General features: G+C 37.1%; 2 protein-coding genes across 3 annotated transcripts in view; both read right to left on the minus strand.

Annotated features, from left to right (window-relative positions):
- The window catches only part of usp34 (ubiquitin specific peptidase 34), a 63092-nt gene extending 61358 nt beyond the window's left edge, over positions 1 to 1734 (minus strand). For both annotated transcript variants that reach the window (XM_044114656.1, XM_044114655.1), the window contains exon 1: positions 1379 to 1734. In XM_044114656.1, the coding sequence (XP_043970591.1) occupies positions 1379 to 1421 (43 nt within the window). In that variant the 5' untranslated portion in view covers positions 1422 to 1734. The remainder of the gene's footprint in view (positions 1 to 1378) is intronic.
- Positions 1735 to 3036: 1302 nt separating this feature from the next.
- On the minus strand, positions 3037 to 17984 carry xpo1a (exportin 1 (CRM1 homolog, yeast) a). Its single transcript, XM_044114786.1, has 25 exons — positions 17333 to 17984; positions 16620 to 16753; positions 16346 to 16447; positions 15894 to 15966; positions 15688 to 15749; positions 15547 to 15591; positions 15278 to 15459; positions 14846 to 14894; positions 14628 to 14747; positions 14408 to 14536; positions 14166 to 14324; positions 13307 to 13489; positions 12968 to 13106; positions 12123 to 12304; positions 11878 to 12034; positions 10809 to 10972; positions 10590 to 10724; positions 10322 to 10505; positions 10114 to 10220; positions 8741 to 8935; positions 8485 to 8653; positions 7138 to 7272; positions 6803 to 6962; positions 5306 to 5402; positions 3037 to 3931 (listed from the first exon to the last, which is right to left on the minus strand). Exons 2-25 carry the CDS (start codon positions 16743 to 16745, stop codon positions 3785 to 3787), a joined length of 3201 nt encoding a protein of 1066 aa, XP_043970721.1. The 5' UTR covers positions 16746 to 16753; positions 17333 to 17984; the 3' UTR covers positions 3037 to 3784.
- Positions 17985 to 18202: the final 218 nt, after the last annotated feature.

Consider the following 18202-nt stretch of genomic DNA (forward strand, 5'->3'; position numbering starts at 1 on the left):
TTTTGGGGACATTGTGATGACTGTATAAAACAAAAACAGCCATGAAAATATGGAAAATCCAAATTGTAATTGAAATACTCAGCAATAGAAGCATAATTTACTTAGACAGAAAACTTTTTAAACTGCTTTGAATATGGAAATGAACTTTCTGATAAGTAAGATCAACTGGAAAGCCTGTATAATTGAACTGAAATTACTTTTTTTTTTTGCAAAGTGCCTAGAGATGACTTGTTATGAATTGGCGTTATATAAATTAACTGAACTAAATTCTCAATGGTCAGGTCTAATAAACAGAGCCTCTGGGAGAAGATTTCCCTAAATCACTACCAGCAGACACAATAGCCTCTATCACAGACAGGAAAATCCCAAAATGTCAACCAGTTCATGATATAAACCGGTTTCCAAAACCATTATGCAAATTAAAAAATGGCTGAGGATACCTAAAGCGCAAAAACCCGATAGTTACATGTCAGCAATAAAAGGCATTATGTATTCATGACTTAAATTAACATTAGCCAGATCTGGGATGGGATAAACCAACAAAGTTGCCCAAAAAACAAAGGCATAACGGTCAAGAAATGAAACTATAATATAAAAGAAGAACTAAGTAAACATTTTTGTCCAAATTATGGAGGATTACCGACGTGTTTATAACAAAAGTCTGCGCCTTATTGCAGCCGTTAAATTTCTTGACTAGCTTAGTCGCCGTTAGCTCCCAGAACATTTCACGGACTCTCCGAAACAAACACAAGCAATGTTTGTTTACGTTTAACTGTCAGTAGCTGGTGGTGCAATCACATTTTAGAGAGATCTAATGCCTTTCCGAACAACGAACCCATCGGTTCGCAAAACAATGGGTGGCAGCGGAGTGGACAGCTAGCAGACTGACCTGACAAACACATCAAACAAAGTCAGCCTGCTCGCTAGCTCAAGCTGCTAACTCAGTTTGCTAACTCGTAAATCCGTCTTCTAACAATATTTATATCACTTAAATTCACCTTTGTTCGTAAGGGACAAAAACACTTTAGTGTTTACTGTAATGACACACACATAGTGATTCCAGAGTATTTACGAGCTTGTTTTTTAGGGAGGTGTTTGACAGACAGGCCCCAAACTAACTGCAATTATGGAAGGAAGAAAGGCTTCAAGGTATTCATAGCAAACCGAGACAGACCGATGTGAAAACACGAGTGTCAGCCACTACAAAATATGTCCACTGGATGTCCCAACATTGAGGTCGAAGTGGTTAATATGCATGCATAGAAAAGCAAGCTAATCGAGAAAACAAAGTTATATATAGCTAGCCACCATGCTAACAATGCTAACATCCTCCAGCTAGTTCAGTCAGCAAAATACCAACAAAATGATTCCTACTTACATTCATTTAAAACCTCCACCAGCTCGGCGCAGTTTTCACACATTGTTCATGAAGAGGGCAACTGAGTGTGTTTACTCAAACCATTGCACTGAAAACTGTTGTTAGTTGTTTTGGAGATAAAAAAAAAAGAGGCCCAGTGCAGGGAGTGATTGGCGAAGGTTACTCCACTCAATGAAATCAAACAGTGGGGCGGAGGACGTGCTTTGCATCCGAGTGAAGATGATGAACACCGAAAAGGTAAGAGGCACTGAAAGGTAGAAACCGACACAGTCACCAATCTGAGCGTTAGTTGAGAGAAGACTCTGCAGCCATGTTGAAAAAGGAGGGGAGGGGGTTGATACAGCATGTAGGAAGCTCGGGAGTTTCCGTGCTATCTTCGTCGGTTCGTTTTAGGTTCGTTGGTCTCGCGATATTTCTTAAACTTTGTCAGGCGATCTCAAGGACATCGTAGGTATTTTTTCCCCCTAATTTTTTATCAACTTTATTAAAAAAAAGATTTTAAGTTTTTTTTTTTTTATTAAATAAAAAAACGTTATTTTTTCCTCATTTTTAATTAACTTAATTTACGAGGAAACAAAAATCCAATTCAAACAAAATATATATATTTACGGTACACAAAAAATCAATTGAATAGGGAAAATGTATATATATATATATATTTATTTTTTTTTCCAGGGTTCCTATATATATTGATATATCTATATCTATTGCTATATATATATTTACGGTATATCTATATATATTGATATATCTATATATATATCGATATATCTATATATATCGATATATATAGATATATCTATATATAGAGATACATCTCTATAAATAGATATATCTATATAGCAGACTGACCTGTATATCTATATATAGATCCTATATATCTATAGATAGATATATAGGAACCCTGGGAAAGAAAAAAAAAATATATATATATATATATCTATATATACATTTCCCCTATGATGAGGGCAAACAAGTGTGGCTTGAGCAAAAGTCTTCAGGAAGACATTTTTAAATAAGCATTTATAAGTCATATTTTCGTAGAGATATGTTTGTTTTTAACGTTTCAATTGAGAAATTAAAAAAAAGTTTTTAAACAATTAAAAGAAGGTTCTGCTCCTATACATTTAAAGCAATGAGTACATTGCTTTAATTGTTTTTTTCCCCCCATTTTGTTCTTAAACATTTTTAAATTATACATCTTACTTCTGGTGACATCAAATAAGGCAAATAAGAGTTGACTTCAGGGTCTGTAGTTGTTTTCATCAAACTTCAACTTGATTCTGTTTGATCACAACATGTTACATCTATATAAATAGAGCTTTTTCAATAATTCAACTCTGAAAAGATAACTCCCATATAAAACATTATTAGAATAATCAGAAATGATTATGGCTTTTAGTTAACCTAAAACATAGATGAGAAAATTAGAATGTTGCATAACTAATGAAAAAGAACTGTTATACTAAAAAGTATGACACTACTTGCTCGGGGCTCCTTTTACATAAATCTGACTGCAGCGGTTTGGTGAAGCCTTCAGCTCATCTTCCCCTCGAGTCTCTGTGGATTTAAAGTCAGGTTAGTTTGGTTCTCATTGACCCAAATATACAAAAAGAAAACTTCATTTGTCTTTTGTAATTTTGCAAAATTCTGCAATGTTAAAACTTCATCAAGCTGCTTTTTATTGTAATCTCAAGGCACTGGATGGTTCAAAAATACATTATAATTTGAAGAACAGGCATACAGTTGTTTTGTAAAAATAGCCAACTTTATATTGTACTTGGAAAGGTTTGCAAACAGGATGATCTGCACACAACCTTCAGTTACACCCAATAGCAGAAGCAGAGCTCCAACCTGTTTAAGGACAAAAGAGCAAGAAACAAAAACCAAAAATAATCACACTGACAAAAAAAAAGGAAGGACCAAGCTATCCTTGAGCATCACATTCATTCTATTCAGTGCACAAAGCACATTGAAACCGAGCAATCTTTCACATTAACATGGCAAATGTCTTAACATTATATTTTACATATTAACAAAGAGCAGGAGTGGAATCTATCGAGTTGAGGGATTAAAACTAACCTTTAATTTTTGAAACTTCAAGCAGATGTAAAAGAACCGTGTTGCCAATCAAAGCTTTAATAAACAAAAGACGGCATGTTACACACAAAAACCTTTGTATAAAATAAGATGGTAAAGGGAAAAAAATATACCAAAACTGACGGCGATTCTCATTTACATATAAACATTGATTTGGTCGACAAACAACCGAGTGCCAGGGTTCTTCCCATCGCCCCAAATTCTCTTTCCAAACAATTTCAAATACCTCAAACACTTGAAAAGAAAATCATTCATGAAGAAGCATCCTCGCGCCTCTGAGCTTGTTCTTTTTATGCTGCAGGTGATTTAGTCGCACATTTCCTCTGGCAGCTCATGGGGGTTCAGAATGCCAGGCACAGACATCTGCAGCTTGTGTTTCTCCTCCTGGGCTTGGCGAAGAGCCGATTCCCGCTCCTCCAGGAACAGGTCCGTCGTGTCCTCACCAGCAAACTCCTGTTAGGCCACCAGAGATAAAGATCAGAACCGCTGAAATCCAGCTGCTAGATTAGAAGAGTAGGCTACTGGAATCCAGTAAGTTATTTTATTATGCTTTTATTCTTTCACAATTTTCTTTCCAACTGGATTTTAGTTAAAACTTGCCAATAGATAACTATATTAATGGTGTTTTGTTTCTAAAGAGAGGACAATATCAGACTACTTGGCATGTTTCAGTAGACAATCTAAACCCAAAAAGAATTGGTCTGAAACTGGTTTTGAGTTAGATGTTACAAGGTTGATGCAATTTGAAGTTGTTTTCATCTTCACATATTCTACTAAAAAGGAAAAAGAAAAATCCACTTCTTTTATTAATGCAGCTTTTACTATCCCAGAGCTATGATTTATGTTTTGATGAGTCAAAAAAAACAAAGAAAACAACAAAATAGTAAAGAGCTTGGCTTTAAAACTGTAAAGCTTCTAATAAAACCTTTATGCAAAACTGAACATACAAGGTGAACATTGTGACAGATTAAAATAATAGAACATATGTCTCAATTTTCAATAACTTCACTGTTCAAAACCGCTCAGCATTCTGGGAGATGTAGGCAGAGGAAAAGCTTTAGCTGCTCCACCTCTCACAACCATACTCTTAAAAGTGTTTTTTTTTTTTTGTGGGCTCTAGTGTCCCTTATACAACAGTAGGCTGACAGGAAAGGGGAAGGAGAAGGGGAAGACATGTGGCAAATGTCCCCGGGTCAGGGAATCGAACTCGCGACGGCCACGTCGAGGACTCAAGGCCTCCAAATGTGGGTCGCGCTATCCCGTACGCCACCACAGCACGCCCACTCTTAAAAGTATATTTAACACTTTAAGAAACTCATATTTGTGTAGACTAAAAGGTACAAAGTTTTATTTTACCTATTTATGTTTGAATTTATTTAACTTTTTTCTTTTTTTTTAAACTTTATTCTACTTTGTAGATTTTGAGACTTTAATACCAATATTATCAACGCCTGTGGTTATTTTAAAATTTTATTATAGTATTGTGATATTTGCCATTGTGTTAAATATTCTCTATGCAATGTTGGTGGAATCAACTAATTCAATGCTCTTTGGTTACCTAGCAACCTGCTGAGTAACTTGTGGTGACCTAGCAACTACTAAGTAACTTTCACAGCAGCAGTTTAATATTTCACCACTGCTTAAAATTAAAAAGATATCTGGGTGAAGTGAAAGGAGAAAATGATCCCAACAGCTCAAGAGGAAACTGTGGTTAAGAAATCACATTAAACCCCGATATAATATTAAAGTTTTTAGCTTCAACAAGATAAAATACAACAAAATGTTCCAAGGGTATAAATACATTTGCAATACGCAGCTTTCACTGACCTTGATCTGCACAAGGAAGTCCCTTAGGTGCTCCTTGAAGGCTGGGATGTCCTGATTCAGGCTGAACAGACCGGTTACAAACACCTTCACCTGGGCACTGCACACACAACATTTCATCAGGTTCAAGTGACAAACATTTCCAAGAGGAACAAAACAATGCTTTTATCTTGTTGTAACATGTTCTTTACAGTCTATCTGACATTTTATCCAAGTATATCTACTAAAAACCATCCTATCACAATAATGAATGCAGTTAATCAGGAATTAGCAGAAGTGAACTATTTTATTTCCAATACTTTTATCAAAAGCCAAATTTAGATGTTAACTTGAACGAAAAAAATTTATATACAATTCAACAGAAATGTGAGAAATACAAAAAAAAATTATAATAATGACAAGTTGAAAAGCAGAGTAATTAGAGTGAGGTGTCAAAAATTAAAACCCATTAGATGTACTGAAGCTTATATAGCCCACTAGGGAGCATGGGAAATCTTTATTTTCCCATGCAAAAATACGCAATTACAAATCGTATCATGTGACGTCTTGAATACTGAAAGTCTTTCTGCTACAATATGAAGTACATGTCTTAATATCTTGTTTGTGAGATATCTGAAGTTTTGTATCTTTTTTTGATACAAACACAAATTTACGTGTAAATAGACAAAAGCAAAACAAACAGGCCAAACATGAAGCTTCTCTCTCTCTAAGACAGAAACTTTCTGAAAGAAAGGAAGAAATGCATCCAAACTATTTGGACTATTTCTGAGTTATTTTCAACGGTGTAACATTGAAATTGACAGTTTGAATATGCAGTTAATAGATTGATGTTCAACCATTTTACTGCATCAAAAAGATAAGAATGCTTAAACATGTTTTCACTGAGGCTCTTTAAATTATTACATAGCACTGGAAAAAATTAAGAGCTCATTGCACTGAACCTCGTTGAAAACCTCCTGGTTTGATTTCTGAATTCTTCTTGAGTTAAAACATTCATATTATCGTTTCTAAATGAAGAACTTGTTTTCTTTGCGTTATTTGAGGTCTGAAAGCTCTGCATCTTTTTGTTATTTTGACCATTTCTCATTTTCTGCAAAGAAATAATACATTTTTCTTGGAATTTCAGAGACATGTTGTCAGTAGTTCATAGAATAAAAGAACAATGTTCATTTTACTCAAACAAACCTCAGAAAATGGAAAATCAAGAGAAACTGATCATTTTAAGTGATCTCTTAATTTTTTCTAGACCTGTATGTGTAATTTTAAATTGATATTTGTCATCACTGAGACTGTACACAAAACAAAACAAGGTGTATTTGCAAATTTATTGCGAGGGAACGCAAAAGTAAAAAAAATATACATCATCATGTCGCCAAATTGATTCCAGAGGAGCTGGTACCTTCTGGATGAAAATAGAATTTTATTTCCTTTTCCCAGTCTAACGGTGTTTGTTTCAGACACCAGCATGTGCAGCAGAGTTGTGATTCTTTGGTTTCTTACTCTTGTAAATGAGGGAAGGCCATCTTGAGCAGGTTGGCGATGTATTCCTGAACATGCAGCTGGTTGTTGGTGGGGTTGGTGGTGCTCAGAGCAACACTGACTTTCCCTTCTTCCACCAAGTTAAACATGTAGGCCAAGATGGTGGCATGCATGGTCAAACCTACAGGCAGAAAGAAGCAGCTCGTCAGTTAGAGAAACAACTAAAAACGTAATCTTATCCTGAATGAACTGGGTAATAGGTTTATACAAGTAATCAAATCTTAATATGAGGAAAACTTTACAATGAAAACCCATCAGAAAGTGAAGGAACATACATCATGGTCAGCCTCATTTACCTGCGGTGTGCGACGTATCGGTGACCACAGAAAAGATGTGCTGCAAGATATCACAGAAGTAGGTCTGGTAGAAGCTCTGTGCTGCTGCCTCTTCTGCAGAAACATTCTGCAGGAGCGTGTAGAGGATCTGCAGGCCTGGAGGCGATCAAACAAGCAAAGCTTTACCAGCAGACTGTGTTACCATTCATCTGAGAACAACAAAAATCCATCACTAAAAACGACAAATGCAGATCCACCTTTTAATCGTCATTTACAGATGAAGAATATGACGGAATAACACAAAAAAAAGCAATAACCAAAGCTTAGTTATTAAGTTGTCTACATTTATGTGTTTATTTCAGGGGGAACCCAAAGGAGAGAAGGAATTTTTTTTTGTGGTTTTTGGGACTAATTTTCTGTGACCTCTCACTGCAACTCAAATATGATATAAATGGAAACAACCTATTCGGGTTGTTGATCCAGCTGGAGAATTTTTATTTTTAATTGAGGCAAAATTATTGAGGTCAAATGAAAATCTCTTCACAAAAATGTTAGGTAAAACATCTTGATTTTTTTTATTGTTTTTTAAATTACTACATTTTTTGTATCCTTTAATTTAATTTAATTTAATAGTAAATAGGACCACGTTTATCCAGTGACTTTTACTCAAAAACAGATTTTGGTGCATCAAAACAATCTACCAAACTTGAATAAATATGGAAAGTGTTCCTTCTCTCCCCAGTTGAGCCCAAGAGTTTGACAGTTCAAGTATGCAAAAACAGCTGGAGTTTATACATCCCCCTTTCAAGAAAGAAAGAAAATTAAAAATTAAAAAGTGCATTTGATTAATTACAGTATAACATGATTATTTTATTGGCATGAAGGTTACAAAAAAAAAGCAATTTCAGTGAGTTTTTTATTAGATATAGTTTGGACATCTCTGTTTCATTCAGCTCTAGTTTATGTGGCAGCTAAAGTTAATCAAGCAGATTCCACAGCCAACACGTGTCTAGGCCTGTCGTAATTTTATAATCAATTGCCTGATAAATTAAAATGAGCTGAGTAATTTCCATTTGTATGATTTGTTTCTCTTTTTTCCCCCCTTTCTACCAAAAACTGAATAACAAGCCTTCGCTTTGGCGTTTTGGTTTCAAATAGCTCTTATTTTGTATATTTAAAATGTCTTCCAGTTTCAGTGCTAAATATTTATTCAAATTTAAAGTTTATTGATCTTTGAGAATGTGTTATTGCATTATCATGCCTTTACCATTCTATTACTTGAAAATGGTCTCAAAACAACAATTTTATCATTTATGGTAACATTTGGGAGAATTTATCGTCCAGGATAATTTATTGCGGCAGGCCTACCTGTGTCAGCCACGTTCCTCATGGTGTGCTTGAAAGCCCAGATGATGGAGTCCAGAATCAGTTTGAACTGGGCTGGAGCAATGGCCAGAAAGGCTGGGAAACACTGGGAGGTGGCAGCTTGGAGCAGGTAGAAGAAATGAGTTCGGTGCTCCGGGAATTCTTCAAAGTTCTGACAACAAAGGAGAAAACCAGAACAGAGCTGAGGTCAGCAGAGTTTCCAACAGAACTGAGCTCAGAGCATTAATCCTCTGCAGACCTTGTTGATCATGTTTAACGTGCACTCAAAGACTGCATCGAAGATCTTCGGGATCTCGCTGGTGATGTGAACTCCCAACTTGTTGACTATAGTTGCCATGGTGCTGAGGACTTCAGGTTCTCTTGCAGCCGGGACGTTCCTCTGGTAGTCGATGAGCACGGCCTCCAGCAGGGGGGGCACAAAGTTCTCTCCCACCTGAACCACAGACCAACAAACATCATCAGTGTTTTCAGTTCCACTTCTGATTCATTTAAATACATCTTATTTGTGTATATTTTTGAAACACTTGTCTATTTTACTGTGCCATGTTGCATCATTCCAATCTTTCAGATTAAATAGAGTTATGTAATCTGTTACTGATTTGTATTGCAACTTAAAGAGAAGTGCAGGTGAAATGTCATCAGGGAGAAAATACAAAACAAAAAAAAGCCTCAACTGTTAAACCTCATTTAAAACTGTTTTAATGAACCTGCAAGACAGATCTAAAACTCCCAGAATGCATTGCAGGGTGACATTCAGGGGTGTTCCCTATTATACTCAAAACCAGAATACAGGAGACTTGCAAGATATGGCTATTTCCAATGGGAGAAAACATTTCTTCTTAAGAATCCAAATATATTTTAGCTTTTTAAGAAACTATTTACATTCTAAATGGGCAGAAGTTAAAATTTTCACTGAAGCTAAATATATCTGCTTTGACTTTAAGCCCCACATGGGGTTTTAGAAGTAACTTCTACATGAAAACGTGCTAAAATAAAAATAGCTCCATAGCTAACAGCTCTAAATGCAAACTTTTGGTCCCTGTGTAAAGATAAGACACCAAAATAAGCTTTTCTAGTGTCAGCATTGTTATAAATGCTACCATGCTGGGTTTATTTGTGATAAATATGGTACATTTTGAGTTTTAAAGAGTTATATAAATAAATGGTACAAAACTATGGATAACCTAAAAGGACAAAAGAAAACATCAGACTTATGTCTGCACTTTTAATAAAACGTCACCAAATCTCATCAGGTGTGTTTAAATGGTTGTAAAACCAGAAGTCTTTGTGTGCAACTAATTTGGAGGATTGTTTTGGAAATGTCAGAAAATGTCAGGCCAAGTTTGAATACAGCTGTTTTAAAGCAGGTTCATCCTGCTTAAAAAAGTAGCATAAATACATAAAATTTACATTTGGTAGGGTTTTTACACTTTTTTTTTTGCTAAAATACAGTTTTGATATTGCGCTAGGTTCTGTGTTCTTAGACAGAAACAAAACATTGAGTTAAACATTTAGAATAATGCCTTTCTCTATAAACTGTTTTATAAGAAAGGAAAAAAAAAAAACTAATTTAAAAAAATGACGCTTTGAGGAAACAAAGAGCAGCCTCACCATCTGTGGGTCACTGGAGCGACTGACCCAGCCTGAAATCAGCTTGAGCGTCTCCCTCTTTACTGTCCTCATGCTCCTTATCAAAGGCTGCTTTGTCACCATCTCGCCTACACAGATGTGAGAAAAAAAAAAACAGTTTGAATGAATCACCATTACCAAATAAAAATACCAAAAACATGAGAACAAAGGTTAGTGAATGTCAGCTGACCGTTGGTCTGGACGGCCGAGGAAATGTTTTCACTGAGACATTTGTAGACGTTGAGCATGTCCAGATAGATTCGACCCAGCTGGACAACAAAGGGATGTCCGACAGCTTTACAGGCCCGAACGTTGGTCTTCAAGATGCTGCCCAGCTGGCGCACCGTCTCTGCATCCTTCAGAATGTCCACATTCTGCAGCAGAATCCAGATTTTAGATGCAGCACACACTGTGCCACAGAACCCTCAATAAAAATGATTTCCTGGTGATGTTCTCACCTTGGTGGCTTGCTGGATTATGCTGTCCCAAACCTGGTTAGGGAGCAGCATATACTTCTCTATCAGAAGCTCCTGAACCGCCTGATCTGTCTGAGCGCCGATCATGTAACCCACGGCTTCATAAAACGTGTGAACCTGCAGACAACGCAAAGGAAGGTTGAACTCGATGTATCCTGTATTTTTATTCACATTGTTGGTGTAAAACGCTTTTAGACTGACCTGCTGAGGCTGCAGGTCGCAGATGATTGTGTTGATGTTATTGAGAATCTCGTCGATGAAGGGCATCACCTCGCCCACCTGAACCTGAACAAAATGGCGGCGGCACTTCTGAGCGATCTTGATGAACGTGTCACAAGCCATATCCTGGACGCCATCATGAGTCTCTGCAGCCAAAGAGCGTTAAAAGAAAGAAAAAAAAAAAAAATTAACTCAAATGTTAAAATCACACAGATGCAAACAATGTTCTCTTCATACTTTAAAGGGATCCACGATTAGTGGCAACAGTAAGACTATTTGAAGAACATTAATTTAATATGTAAAAACACTGTAGGCTGTTTAGTTTTTATAAATATGAAAAAATGTTACAAACTTGTGCGATACGCAAAAAGAAGCACTTTAAATTTAAACTGGAGTGAACTTAAATAGAAGGCAACGCAGAAGTGATGAGGGGGAATAAAGATGAAGACCAAACGAAGGAAGAAGAGAGATTAAACCAAAGAAGCTGCTGCTTGGAAACACTAATCTGACAGGAAGATCCAGTTTCTAACTCGACCTGTTAAAGTTGTGGAGGCAGAGGCCTGCAAAATGTCTAAGTTTTTATGTGCCGTGATAAACAAGATGTAAGAAAATAAACAGACATGATCAGTTTGTAATGTATTGTTTTTCTGTATTAGCATGAGCTAACAAAATAAAAAAAATTGGAAAGATTATAAATGGATATTTTTAAGTGATGTAGCATTGTTAAGCCTTTGTAACGCTCCGTTCTAATATGTTTGAGAAAATATTTTGATCCTGATTCTAACTTTACATATAACCTCATCAAGGACCCACCATGCATTGCGCAGGTGAAAAAAAAAAAAAAAAGGCGATCTCCATTTTTTGGTGGTGAAAAATAAAGATCTACAAATTTTTTTGAAGTAATTATGAGTCTTTACGCATCATAAACAATAACCTTTAAGTTAATAGGAAAATTACAGCTTATTTAAGCCAGCCTGATCACCTGGCCGTGGACACTTTTAAAATCTAACAATAAATATGCAGATTGGTGTAAAACGCCATTTGGACTCACCGTGCATGAACTCAAACAGTTTGTTGACGACGGTCTTGAGGAACTTCCAGTGAGCTCGCAGGAAACGGGGATACTGACCCACGATGTACATGATGTTTGACGCTATTATAGCCTTATTATCTTTACCCCTTTTCTGCTCACATAAGCCAAGCAGGTCCTGCACAGATAAAGTTACAAATGCTGTCAACAACTGGTAGCAACATTATGTAGTTATGATTTAATAGAGTTTCTTCACTGCATCCCACCTTAATGACAGTAACCAGGAACCTCTTTTCGTCCTCCTCATGCATCGCCCCGCTTATAGATCCGATGGCCCAGCAGAGCATGTTCAGGTTCCTCCATGACCACTCGGTGCCGTTCACCTGGTTGTGGAGCTTCTCTGTCATGATTCGCTCAGTGTCTGCGTAGTCCAGATGTGTCAGATATACTGCAGAGATTCAGACGCAGGGAGAAATAAATAAAACAACACTGTGTGACAGGATGCAGACTTGATTCAAGGTATCTGCAGGTTTCAGCAATTGAAATGTAAGACTTTAAGACCTTTAATGTCACTGTGAATGAAAATTATGACTGAAAAAAATTATAAATATTGGGGATTGTTGGGGGAACTTGCTGCATATTGATATTTATGCCAGCATAGCATAAATATCAATATGTATCAAGCCTAGCAAAAACTCTGAACCCAGCTAGGTGCCCATGAAAGAGGCGCTAGCTAGCAGCAGGTTACTGGTAGCCTCAATCGAATCGAGTCACAGAACGCAGTGAAGATGTCAACAGGTGACTCAAACTTTTCCCTGACAGAAAAACTCTGGAATAAAAATAAAAAATAAAGAAAAACATTAAAAACTACTTCTTAATGAATTTGAGACGTTTCAAGGCCTTAGTTTAAGACTAAGAAAATAATTCTGTACAGTTGTTGTTGTGAATATAATAAAACTCAGTAGCCCTAAGTGACAGTGAAAATATATGGCAACAATAAACAAAAAAAATCAAAAGGGCACTTTTTCCTTGTATACTAGAAAAACATTTAGAAAGCTACATTAATATGGCTGACAACACAGTTTTGACCATCAACCTTCTAACTGCTCACCAAGAGTTTCCCTCATGTTCTTGTACAAATTGATGGCGTCTGTGTCCTTCATGAACTCTCTGACCACCTCGCCCTGATCATTCTCCACCACCAGCACCTCCTCTGGTTTGGCCATGCGGCTCACCATCAGCAAACGCACCTGCAGGAAGAAACGGACTGATGTCAGCAATCTGTGACTGCCTTCGACTCATTCAAGTGACTCAGTAAGCTGTTTAATACATGCACATGTTATGTACAACAAAACATCTATGTAGTGGTAAATAGAAACACAATCAAATAAAACAGGATTCAATGCTTCTCAAATATGATTTGCCATCAGAGTAATAAGATGATGTTCACCTGGGACAGCACAGGCAGGTAAAGATGTCTTCGAGGAGGAACATCAGACAGCAGAGGAGTACTTGAGGTGGAGAATGGGCTTTCTCTGTACAGTTCTGCTGCCAAGTGGTTCCAGTACTCAAGGCAGATCTTGAAGATCTCCGTCTCCTCCACCTCCGACACCAACAGCATGTAGTGCAGGGCCTGGAGAACAGAAAGAGTTGGAGGAAGAAATTAAAAGCGATTACTTCACTGAATCTTTAATCTCTTTGGATAGTCAAACAGCAAAGACAGAAAAACAAGAAAAAGCCTTTACAGGGTTTGCTGGAATTTATTTTTTCTAAGTAGGGCTGCACAATGTGTAAATATTACAATGACAATATGAGGTAAAATATTCTTCTTACTCTACTTGAATATTAGCATTTTTGTCATGTCACTTATATCCAGTGTGAGCTTTTAGCATAAACATAAGAAACTCTTAACATATATTTCCCAACAACTACTGCACTGCAAACAGTCTTTTGCGATATGAATATTGTGCATAATGATATTGTAAAGATGATATATTTGTAATATATTGTGTAGCCTTAGTTTTAGTTTTATGCACTGGGAAAATTTGTTGCTTTGGTTCGAGTAACAAAATCTGGAGCCCACGAGCAACAAAACTTAAAAAAAAATAAAGAAATAAAAACTGTAGTCTCAAGGTTAATCCCCATCTAGCAGAGGGAGATTTCGCTTAACCACAATATAGCAGAACTAATGTGAATCATACCCTTGAGCTTATGTTTTTTAATTAAATTAAAACCAGGGGAAGGAAAAATGAAAAAAAATCTAGTTTCTTTTTTTTTTTTTAAGAACAGAAAGGGTTCAGCTTTTCTACCTCCATGAGTGTCTCACGAAGGTTGGGTCGTTTCTCGATCAGCTGCCCGTGTTCTTTGAGGAACGTGCAGAGAAACAGACTCAGGTTCTGGATGAAATTCTGCTCATCGTCTTTCCCATTGGCATACGCCACTTTGATGTTGGTATTCAGTGGCAGCATCTAGGCAAGCAAAGGCACAAGTATTCACTTTAGTTGTACAACAACTGGTCAGTGAACAGAAAAATGGCAAAACAGGGGCTAACCTGTTTGAGCTGGCTCATGGTGAGGGTGAACAGGTTGACAAACTGCTCCTCGTACTGATTGACGCTCACTCCAGCAATCTCCGTCAGACATTTCAGCGTCACGTTGCGAAACATGGGAACATTCAGGAACTGAAGGAGTAAAGAAGGAAAAGGTCACACTGAGACACATCACCTGACCCAGGAGAAAGTTGAATTTCCTCATTCATGTTGGCTTGTTTACCTTGTAGACCAGAGTACTGATGAGTTTGGTCTCAAATATGTATCCTAAAGGAATCCAATTTAGAAAACGCAGGAGAGTCTCCAGGGTGGCGTGGACCAGAGGTGCATTTTGGGAGTTTTCCTTCACAGAAAAACAACAGAGGAACAATCATTGATTATTCTGAAAGAAACGAAACAAATAAAAATACTGAGAAGTCTCCAGACTTTTGACAGTCTTACCATTACAAACTGGCACAGCTGGAATATTTGAGAAAACTCATTGCACATGCTAAAAAAAAAAAAAAGAGAGAGAAAATGACAGTAAGATTAATCATTTAAGAAGTAACCTTACAATAAATAGTGTTGATATTATCCAAACAATCAATAGTTTAATAATCAGGAAAACTTTGACAGAATACAATTTTATCCTTAAGACTATAAATGGCTAAACAATAAATGACCCTACAAAATTCAACAAGGCTTATTGAATAAAAATGTAGATTGACATTTTGTCATCATTAGACGAACCCCAGCTTTTTTAATAACAAAAACTTGAAATGCAGTTTTCAAGCCTATGATTAAACATTTGTTCATCCGTTTTCTTTTTCTGAACCAATAGTTAAAGTCTTTAAAGGACTCCCCACTTTAAATTTTTTTTTTTAAATCAGTAACCTGTCTTTGAGGTGTTTGGCCTTCACTTGTGTCATCTGGCCACTGGAGAAATCAAACACTTCTTCACTGAGGAGCTTCAGGATGATCATGTTGTTCTGACAGAGGCTCTCGCTGGTCCGACTGGCGCCAACAATATCACTGATGAAGGTGGGCCAGTGTTTGGGCCATTCTTGTTTCAAGATCTAAATAGACCAAAACAAAGAGTCGACTGCCATCAACATTCTACACTTGTTAGTTATTGTGTCAGCCCATAGATTTGAAGTCATTACCTGTACGAGAATCATGTTGAGCTTTGAAATATACACCCCTTCTTTCTGCAAAACAAATGTCAAAATTGCAGAATTAATAATGAGAGAAAGACCGATACGTTATGTGTGTAAAAGTTCAAGATTTTACTAGGACAATGTTACCTCCATGTTTGCAGGATCAGAAGAAGTCTTGATAATCAACCCAACAACATACTTTTTGATTCCTGGAAAAGTCACATTTTATTAGCAGATGCTCACCAAACAAACGCAGACATAACTTGTGTTCTAGATCTAAACAAACACCAGAGGTGGTCAAGCCCATTATGGTGCCTCAACTGCATTTATTCAACATCAGAAGTCAAATTTACCTTCACACTGATTTCTTGGGAGAATCTTCCAGCGTGTTTTGATGACCGCCTCAAGAATCTGCAGTGCATAGTACTGAGGAAAACGGAGAGATATGACTTTATACCAAGTCTAAAACCATGAGATCCAGTAAATAGCGAATAAAGTAAGCAGATTTTCATTACCTACAATGTTAAAGTAAAATCTGCACACAATTTCCACCTTTTGTTTGATATCCCTTTTTACAGTTAATACATAATCTTGAGCCATTGCTATCAAATGCAGAGAACTGAGGAAATCAGTCTCTTGAAGGGCACATTCCACAAAACCAACAAACATAAAAATCCAGATATAAAACACTGAATTTAGCATGGGAAAGGGTACTGGAGAACAACCTTCCATCTTAACACTGGGAAGGAAAAAATTAAACATATTATTGTAAATATCCCTTGTACAAAATATATTAAGTGCATACTTTAGTCTTCATATTTTGAGAGAATTCCAGAATGGTGTCAACCCTCGTCCACGCATCAGGATGGTCCTTCAGGTTTGTTAGCACTTCTTGAGCCACTCTTTGCTACACAAAACAAAAAAATGATTAATATTAGATTGGAAATGCAGTAATCAGTTCTGGTTGTTTTATTACCACGTCAAATTCTGTGAAAAAAAATTTATTGTTCAAGTCTGCATAAGAACCTCGTTATTCCTCCCACACAAAGGTAATGCTGACAGAAGAAAATGACCCTCACCTGGTTACCGATGTCATGGTACATAGAGTTGACAACACTGTCCAACAGGTTGATGTCCAATTTCTGATTGAAGTCCAGCAGCTGTCTGGCTGGATGATCGGCCAACATGGTCATTTCAGCTGGCATAGAGCTTCCTGTGCAGATTAGGAAAATCTAGATTAGATAAAGACTGGCAAAACCTCAGTTTCACCTTCACAGTGCCAAAAGACAAAATACATGTATCTATGTTTACAAGTGGAATTTAGAATAAAATGTACATGTGTATATGTATAAAACTTGGAGGAGGAAGAAATCAATTCAATCTTCTTTCTCAAGTCTTAAAAAGACATGTTGCAATCCAAAAGCAAACACAATGAAGCGTAAGAGAGACGAAAAGGTAAATGTTGTAGCACTTTGTGGGTTGAGTGCCTAAAGTAACCAGATTTGACAGTCAAATGATTAAATGGCCTAATGGGAAACGGCGCCCCCGTCTGGCAGCACAGAAACAGAAAGGTATCTACGAAAACCCAAAGCATGGACGTGTTTTATAGAATAAAAATAGTTTAACCAGGAAAAAAAGGTCGCTTAAACTCTAGCCGCATTTCTTTGACTTTTCTATTTATCACGACATAACAAGAAATAAATCAAAAAGTTTTATTACGAAACTCGCGGATGCTAATATTAGCCCACGCGAACTTAACTATTTAGCTAGGCGATGCTCGGGATTTACTTACCTGGTATGTACAGTCCACTTGTCGTAAAACGTTTGTAGTGTTACTGAATGATCCTGTAGCTAGAGCCCGGAATGCTAAGCGTCTTAATACGTTGAAGAGTATGTAGCGTTATCTCATTGCAACCACTGATGCTACACTGCAGCTAGCACTTGCTAGCTAAAGGCTAACGCTAGCTTTCGTAGATTAACGCCTAGTTAAAAATGGCTTTCCGCGGTATCCTTCGACTTACTTTAAAACTACCAATATCGCACAGTCTTTCTTTTCCTCAGTCAATATGAAAAAGAAACCGCTTTTCAGCTATCGGCAACTACATCCGGCTGTAACAGCTAGTACCCCTGCTAATGGAAAAGTCATTGATGATTTAGGTCTGCTGGCTAATAAATCGTTGAGCTAAGCTAACAGCAACAATTTCACGGAGTCACAGTTGGAGCGATATTCCGAGTCATAATCACGAAGTGAAATAGTCTAATTTTATTTCTTTTCCAATTTGCACATTGTACGATTGCAGAGATGTTTTAGGTCGTGGAAAAGTGCTCTTCCTCTAAGCTCATGCTTCCAACTGCAGACCGGTTAGAACCGGTTGAGACCGGGCTATTCATTCTCGGTCTTTCGGCCCACCGCGCGCCGCGTAAAATTTGGATCATGCTCCCGCCCACTAACCACGCGATTGGTTCCTTCGCTATTAACGTCACACTGTGTGTCACACGGGGTGGAGTTGTTCATCTGTCGCTTGTAAATTCTTTATATGGTGCGACATGAGCAAGAGCTTACCAAGAAGAGAAGATTTGCTAGTGCACTGCTCAACATGTGATACATTTCTTTTTATTTTTCTTTTCAAAACTGTATTATATAATAAATGTGAATTTGACC

This window comes from Gambusia affinis, linkage group LG04 (assembly GCF_019740435.1).
Source record: "Gambusia affinis linkage group LG04, SWU_Gaff_1.0, whole genome shotgun sequence".
NCBI lineage: Eukaryota > Metazoa > Chordata > Actinopteri > Cyprinodontiformes > Poeciliidae > Gambusia > Gambusia affinis.

Bases quoted from the DNA above. Each gene is read 5' to 3' on its own strand.
- xpo1a (XM_044114786.1), bottom strand. From the start codon at position 16,745: ATGCCAGCTGAAATGACCATGTTGGCCGATCATCCAGCCAGACAGCTG. The intron at 15,592-15,687 runs GTAACATTGTCC...TTTGTTTTGCAG, and splicing joins CTGATCCTGCAAACATGGAG to AAAGAAGGGGTGTATATTTC. The intron at 12,035-12,122 runs GTGGGATGCAGT...TTATCTGTGCAG, and splicing joins TCCTGGTTACTGTCATTAAG to GACCTGCTTGGCTTATGTGA.